Source organism: Polistes canadensis, unplaced genomic scaffold, assembly GCF_001313835.1.
Source record: "Polistes canadensis isolate GaletaPanama2010 unplaced genomic scaffold, ASM131383v1 scaffold_216, whole genome shotgun sequence".
Classification (NCBI taxonomy): Eukaryota; Metazoa; Arthropoda; class Insecta; order Hymenoptera; family Vespidae; genus Polistes; species Polistes canadensis.
In genome coordinates, this window is record NW_014569763.1 from 80,800 (window position 1) to 89,197 (window position 8,398).

Below are 8,398 nucleotides of genomic sequence, written 5' to 3' on the forward strand. Positions count from 1 at the left end.
AAAAAAGAAAGAAATGTAGGATAGATTCAATCTAACCAGTGTGAATTTGAAATTTTACGAAAATTGAATGGATACTTTTCTGTAGTTTCTAAACAACATGCCCGACGATTTACCAAGTATCAGAAACTTAATTCCAGATTAAACTAGATAGTGGCTAACTACATTTCACTATTTTAATGGTATCATTTTCCAATCCGATTAAACGATCGTCGAAAAGGGATTTAGAAATAAAGAAAAATGTATGGACTCTTAATTGAGAATAATCAAATTAATGATTCATTTAAATACGTGACCTTTGCATACCATATTTCAATTATAAATGCATCATTTGGTATTATTTTCTACAAATTGTTTTCCGAATAAAAACTTAACGTATTTTTGTCAACTATTTTTATGACATACATTCAATTCTTATAGTTAGCATATTAGCAACAATAAAAAATGTACAAAGTTTCGATAATAGGATTGCAAGAAAATCTACAAAATAGGATAAAACAGAAGAATACGAATCAGCCGGTGTGTCCCTGGATTCTGTCGACCCATGCTGTCGACAGAATCCCAATCCCAGTTCTACGTGTCGATATTGTGGTGCAAGAATGCGATTGGTCGTCGATACCACTTTTTATATTGAAACCAAATAAACGACAGATGAGTATTATAAAATGATTAACCAAATAACAGTTAACAAGGTTCCGATACGAATTGTTCTAAGTCATCAAATAAAAGATAATTTGACAAACACTCGAGATACAAAATCCCAGATACTTTGTATAAAAAGATAGGCCTATTTATTTAACCGAACGACATTAACCCCGATAAATAAAAGAAAATATGAAGCATATGTTTGACTTAATCCCGATTATTATAAATAAAAATTATTCTTTTTATCTCGAACAGATAATAAACAATGGAAGATAATAAAAGCAATTAAAACTTACCATATAAAGTCCTTGCAATGGCTACAGAATGTCGGTTGTTTGAAGAAACGTGGCATAAAGCTATGATTCTTAACCATGTACACATTTTTCTTCTTTAGTGCTCCCTTCCGGCCCCGTAATTTCTTGGCAAAAGCAGTTGTGGTATCACCAGGACCGAGAGAATCCTCGCACGTGTTATTCGTATCTTGTTCCTCCGCCATGGCGATCGTCTTATCGCGAACGCGATGCGTTTGGACCGACGGGGGTCTTAAACAGACCCTCGCGGTTATCGTTATTCCTCTTCCTCCTCTTCTCTCCGCTGGCTACTCCTTCTTCTAAACTTCCTTATCCTTCTTTTTCAATCAGATTAGAATAGTTCCTGTTGTTCCTTCCTGATTAATTGTGATTCACTTCTTTTTATTCTTCTTCTTCTTCTTCTTCTGTCACTCTGACAACTGAGAGTTGTTCAAAAGCAATAATCGGGTCGCAGCACCAGCACCAGCAGCAACAGCAGCAGCAGCACCAGTAGCACCAGCAGCACCAGCAGTAGCAGCAGCCTTGGTATCGTTCGTACCAAGTTAAAGAGAGAGAAAGAGAGAGAGAGAGAGAGAGAAAAAGACAGATAGGTAGATAGATAAAGAGAACGTTAAGCGAGAGAACTCGCACGATGGGTGGTAGGTAGGCTACTCCGCGCGCGCGGTATAAGCCCGTGCCACGACGTAGACCTACCTCGTATTCCCTCTCCCCTCCTCACCAAACCCTCTTCAACCCACTCGTTCGTTCGTTCGTTCGTACGTTCGTTCGTTCGTTCGTTTGTGCGTTCGTACGTTCGTTCGTTCGTCTATCCGACCATCCGTTTGTCCATCAGCCTGTCCGTCGTTCGTAACGTTCAGTTAACTCACTCTGCTACTTCTTTTCCTTCTTCTACCACTACTACTTCTTCCTCTCTCTTTCTCTTTCTCTCCCACCTCTTATTCCAAACCAACAAACCTTCTTACTTCACGTAACACGTTTTTTCTACCTACTCGTCCAACAACCGATCAGCTATAGTTCTCCTCCTACTACTCCTTCCACTCCTTCCACTCCTCTCCTTTTGTATTTCAACTTTCCTTCTCTTATTCCCGAACTGCTCGTAACTTTTCTGCGCACCTTGAACCCTTTTTTTCTCCTACTCCCGCCTCGACAAATCTCTTTAACCGTAACTGTTTGTCCGGGGGATTTTTTTTAATTAATCCTACTCTTTTTTTTTAATTCTGTATTCACGTTATCTCTCTCTCTCTCTCACTCTCTGTCTCTCTCTCTCTCACTCTCTCTCTCTCTCTCTGTCTCTTTCTTTCTTTCACTCTCTTCTTTTTATCTTTTAATTCTTTACGTTTTCGATTACCCTTCTTCTATCTCTCTCTCTCTTTCTCTCTCTCTCTCTGAGACTCTCTCTCTGAGTCTCTCTCTCTCTCTTTCTTCTTTCTCTGTTTCTTCTATCGTGGACCGGCCGATAATTTTAGATTCTCGGCGCAGTGACTCGGAGCTGCCACTGCTCAGCCTGTGCCGCGCACTCCAATATCGACATCCAACGACCAACAGAAACTACAAGCTACGAAAAGCAACCATGAACGAGGTTCAACCTGGCAGATGAACCAAATTTAAAGCAAGTGAACGTAATCAAATTTCTAAATGTTCTATCCCTTATTCGTATATCCTTTTATCTTTATTATTACTGTTCCCTTATTTTGTCCAATACTTTTATCCCAAACGTTCCATTTCACCCTTAATTCTTACCCTACTCTTATACCCTCCCTCCCCCCACCCCAAATTATATCCTGTATATATATATGTTACCGTGAAAGAGACCGAAATTGGAGAATGTCAAGATTCACATGGACGCTTGTCAACAGATACCAAATATGTTGGTTAGAGACCGATTATATTAATATTTTGGACATATACCAAGTGACCACGTGAATCTTAACATTCTTCAATTTCGGTTTTTCACGGTAACATATATATCTGCTGATAATTATAACAGTAAATTAAATAAATGAAAAAAAAAAAAAATGAATTTAATGATTTACATTGTCAGATGTGTGAATCATTAAATAAATGTTTCTTTTTTTGACGTTCTCTTTTAATTAAAGAACACTGATAATAATTACACACAGCAGAGAAATTTACTTAATATTCTACAAGAGACAGATGGCTTTTCGTGAATCAATCGAATTAAAGTTGTTTCATTTTTTTTAAAGGGAATATAATTATTCGAAATGAATTTAGAAATAATCGAAAAAAGGAAAAACAAAACGAAAGGATTTCTCCTCCTCCTCCTCCTCCTCCTACTACTATCCCTTCTTTTTCAGGTTGCTCGACCGGAAAGAATTATAGCTCAAGTTATGACGCTCGGGTCAATAATACCTACCTTAGGGCTATTTTTAATAACACGATCGTGCGCGGTGCTCTTACGCGCTTGTGCTTATGCCTGTCCATCGATTCTTTGCGCTTTAAGAATTCACGGAAACATGAAACCAATAAAGTCTAATCATCCGTGAAAGGTGCAATAGATTTTTATTATCTATATCATCTTGACCATCGAAAATAATTTCAATGAAGAAGATAATTATTACATGTCGTGTTGTATTCCTTAAATCATAAATTGGATAATAGAATTTGAATAGTTTTATGGTATAAATGAATTTTCTTGCAATTAGATCATTTCAATGATTTGTATCATTCAGTACATTGAAAAAAAAAAAAAAGAAACTAGATCAAACATAAGCTAAATATTTGCGAGTTCTGTTGCATATTACAATAAAATATATCTATATAGTATGTATGATATGTGAATCATAAAATTTTATAGATGATTATGTAGTTCGTACTCGTAAGGATAGATGGCGTTTTCGTAATGGGTGTCGTCCAAGTTGCATTTTATTCAATTCAAAGACGTTTTACACGCGTCCTTTCATTTAATTGTTATAGTTAAAAAAAAAATTTCGAAATAATGTGGTATTTATTAAAGATCTCGTGTATTATTTCAATCATCTTAGCTAATTCGATTAGTGAGTATTAACAAATAATGTGTCAAAGTGGTATCATTAATTCAACGGTAAACATTGTTATAGGTCACGCCCTGGAATGTTATGTTTGCACTAATCAGGAAGATAATACTGACAAATGCTTAAAAAGTTTAAAAACATGCGAACAGGGAGAGGATGTGTGTTTAACAGAAATTAAATGGGGCAGTAAGTTTTCATAGTTTGTCTTAGTCTTTAATCATCTTAGAGGTTATATTATTATGACTCATATTCAATATTTTCTTTTACAGGTACACCGTACTGGTCGCAAGGTGCGAAAAAACAATTTTATATATCGAAAAGGTGTTCTTCTAAAGTAGAATGTGAAAGAGTACGACGCACTAATATGCCAGTTTGTACTCATATTTGGTATCAAGATTGGAAATGTTCTGAATGTTGTCATGGTGACAGGTGCAACTATTATATTATTGTAAGTATAACTCATACTATTTTACATTTATACATAGATATTTGTATTTATCTATAAAGATAATGTTATCTTATAATTACTTTGTTATCTATTTGATCAATTTAGTCTGATGCGAGCCAAGTGAAAGCTACAGTTGGAAGTATTATCTTGGTATCACTTAGCGTCTTTCTATTCGCTAGATAAAATTTACTTCCATAGAGAACATTGACTACCATTTATTGAAAAATTCATGTAATCTTACTCGACATCGAAGGAGATGAATCTATTATACGTCGAATGAAGGACGACAGACATCAGTATCGTTTTAATGATGTCTCTTTCAAAAATCAACAACGTAGTATATTTAGCATTGTATAAAATGTATGACTATCATCAAATACTTACCTTTGATTTAAGCCATACGAGTACTATGTACAAATAAGTTTCTATAGAAGAAACTCTGTCCATAATTTTAGACTGTTAATATGTTGATTACATTAATATAAGTATTTTATATATATATATATATATATATATATATATAACTTTTATACATAATTCTGATGTGACTAAGAATTTTATTTGATCATTATGAAAACAAATATATTTATAACTTTTGCACATTAATGCATTTTACACAATGCTTGTACTGTGCTATACATGCATATGAATTATTTTTTATATAACAATGATAAATATTCGTTTCATGAAATTATTAATTAATAGTTTTACACTCTCTATACAAATATATACACTTATAAAAATTGATTAACTTTATAAAAATGTATATTTACGTGCATAAAAGGATAGAAGCACGCGTGCATACACGCACATTTCTTCGTATGTGTGTATAATATATATTTAATCCGTCCATTTTTGTATATTAATAAAAAGACATCTAATTCCAAATATTTATTCATTCTTTTTTATTGTTAATAAAGTACGTAAAATAAAGCGTTAATTATTCGAGACGCCAAATATTCACTGATAAGTTGTTAATTGAACTCAAATAGAAACATAATCAATAAAAATGAAAAACTTTTAAAGTCTTCTTCTTCTTCTTCCTCATTTTATTAGGACTTTGTCCTGTTATAATAGCTTTTTTTTTATTGCTATTTTTAGGAACGATTTATTGTCTTTTAAAGTCTACTTTAAAATCTAAATAAACACAATAACAACTGATCCAATGTATAGAATTCATTTCAGCAATAATAGTATCAATGTCATTAGCCAGTCACAATTTTTCTATACGAGCTAAAGAAAGGATTCTGATATCTACGCAGACAGTTCTTCTACTTCATTCATAAAAAACTATCTCTGAATTTCAAGAGGTGAAATAACGTGTCCATACTTCCCGAAGAGGAATTACCTTATAACTCTGGTATATGACGACACAGTCATGAATCTACTGATGACGTTTGTGTTTTCGGGATATAATGGATTGACAAACAAATTGTATCGATTTACATTTTTTAAAAAATTCCTCATCATTTGGTATGATCATAATATTATAAAATAAAAAGAAACTTATATAAAATATCCATTGTGTTCAAATCATTGTCGTTTTCAATACCATAATCTTATAAAGGAAAAATGTTACAATTCAAATAACATATATAATTGTTATAAATATAAATAACTTTTATTAAATATATAATAATAATTTTTAATAATATATGATAATAATTAAATATAATATATATTTTATTTTATATATATATAAATAACATTTCTTATTATAAGATATGTTCTCGTTTACTTATAAACCATTCAAATGAAAATATTGTTTTAGTTTTTAATCGATTTATTATATGATATAATCAGGAATTTAATTATTTCATTGTTATATCGATTATCGAAATGAATTTGTTATTCAATTAATTCAGATAATCTATGCCCTATTGTACTTGTATAATACCTTCCTGAAATTAAATGTTCATACAATAATCTTATCTTTACACGAATAAACGATTATCTCCTATCATAAAAACTACTGAAATGTCTAATCCTTTGTTTGTACATGTATCATCTCTCATCATTCCAAAGTGCAATATCAAAATTATAGTTATATACTTTGAACAATAACTATGTCTCCGAAATAACAAAGTTTATCGTATGAATTGTATGTAAGAGCAATATTGAAAATAAAAAAGAAATATCTTTATCAATTTATCCTCTTTATGATCCAATCGTATATCATACTCGTCGCAATGGGGATAATCCAACGATATCTGTTGAGATAAGAAAGAAAAAAAATATTTATTATTATAAGTATATTTGGAAAAATAATTCCTATAACAGAGAGACAATTCATATAATTGTTACAGTTACTACAGAAACTGTCGTTGCTGTTAAACAGTGTTGTGTTTTCAACGACGACGGAGCTAAAAAAAGCTCTTGTTCGAGTAAGTTTGAACAAATATATATTTGTGTTTATTCAGACGCAAAATATTTTCGAATTACGTTGAACAAAAGAAAAAAAGTCAAAATTTCATTAACGAAAATTCGTGCAACAACGAATTCGTAAAATTCGAAATCATTTAGTGCTTTTTAACGTTCGTGATATTACAAATTCATCGTAAATCGAAAAAGTGAAAGATTTAAATGTAAAAGGATGTTTGGTAGGTACGTCAAAATTTTACGAAGAGAATGAAAATTTAAAAGGAATGTTTCTTTATTTAATCCTCAAGCCAAAGGTAATCAGCCCAAATGAATCCACTAAATCGTTTAAAAATTACTAAAATTTTATATAATTGTTATTTTACATGTGATCTTATAACGATTCAGTCACATAACATATTAATCAATAATATAAGATCAAAATTAATGAAGAGTCCTAAATTTTTATTTTATGTAACTTAAACTCTTTTAAACCAATTTTACACAGTTTTATTGATATTCATGAAATAATTATTGACAAAAAAATTATAAACAATCCAAAAAGCAAGTTTTTACTGTACTGTATAAGAAATTATGGCAACACTGTATTTAGCTATAATAAAAGAGCTAAAAATGTAACTATTGTTTTGTAATTTGTTTCTTTTTTCTTAACTATGCAGATAACTTAAAAAATTAACAATGTTGTCACGTTTTCTCTTTTATTCAGAACATTGAATAATTAACATTAAAAATATTTTTCATATCGAAAATAAGTAATATTTAAACGTCATAATTAATACTTAAGCATTATTGATACTTCGATATTAATAATTGATAAAGATCTAAGTGAACATTGTGTTTGCCGTTAATTTAAAATCAACGCACATTCACTATCAAAAGTAGCTTACAAATTTTTTCATATTATTAAACACTTCTTATTTAATTCAATATTATTGGTAAAATTATCTTTTTTTTTTTTTAATTATACATTCTTTCTCGTATCATTCACATAATTAATATATTTCAAAACATGCTGTAAAACATATATATTAACGAATTTAAAATTTTCAACAATTTTACCTTCGATTGTACCTCCCAAACATCGTTAAGCAATATCTCAAGAGTCTAATATTTACAGGTATTAATTAGCGTCTATATTGAAATATGATAAAAACAAAAAAAAACAAAAGAAAAACAAATTCGTATATAAAAGATATAGAATACGATTGTATTCTAAAAAAGAAAACATGTTAAATTGGGGATATACCGGATCATTTATTGTAGAAATATTTTGATCTTATCTTTCACAATTATTAAAAATAATTTAATGTTAATTTACCATACCGAAGATAGTAAGAAAAAAGATTATAAAATCAAATAAACAACAATTTTATTTAATGTTATATTATTTATATTAATATTCCAGTAATTTGAGTATATACAGAGCAATTCACGAATCGTAATTTAGAGTATAGATTAATCAGTTATCATCAGTTTGATGGGAAATATTTTTATCAGGTATCACATAGTTTCGAAAAAACTTTAACGTGTATATCAAATTTTTGTTTTCATGATTTTTTGAGATCATTCTAAGTTTTATTTTTTCTTGCATAAAAACATATTAATAT

The 8,398-nt window shown here is 30.4% G+C and overlaps 2 protein-coding genes and 1 long non-coding RNA gene across 4 annotated transcripts in view; 2 read left to right on the forward strand and 1 right to left on the reverse strand.

Annotated features, from left to right (window-relative positions):
* The window catches only part of LOC106790123 (protein kinase C, brain isozyme), a 46,790-nt gene extending 45,056 nt beyond the window's left edge, over window positions 1–1,734 (reverse strand). For both annotated transcript variants that reach the window (XM_014754828.1, XM_014754826.1), the window contains exon 1: window positions 939–1,734. In XM_014754828.1, coding sequence (XP_014610314.1) covers window positions 939–1,138 — 200 coding nt within the window. In that variant the 5' untranslated portion in view covers window positions 1,139–1,734. The remainder of the gene's footprint in view (window positions 1–938) is intronic.
* On the forward strand, window positions 1,712–3,580 carry LOC106790125. Its single transcript, XR_001382053.1, has 3 exons — window positions 1,712–1,795; window positions 2,433–2,572; window positions 3,269–3,580. It is a non-coding gene; the product is annotated as an uncharacterized LOC106790125 (long non-coding RNA).
* Window positions 3,581–3,791: 211 nt separating this feature from the next.
* On the forward strand, window positions 3,792–4,900 carry LOC106790124. Its single transcript, XM_014754830.1, has 4 exons — window positions 3,792–3,967; window positions 4,031–4,150; window positions 4,234–4,412; window positions 4,518–4,900. Exons 1-4 carry the CDS (start codon window positions 3,910–3,912, stop codon window positions 4,593–4,595), a joined length of 435 nt encoding a protein of 144 aa, XP_014610316.1. The 5' UTR covers window positions 3,792–3,909; the 3' UTR covers window positions 4,596–4,900.
* Window positions 4,901–8,398: the final 3,498 nt, after the last annotated feature.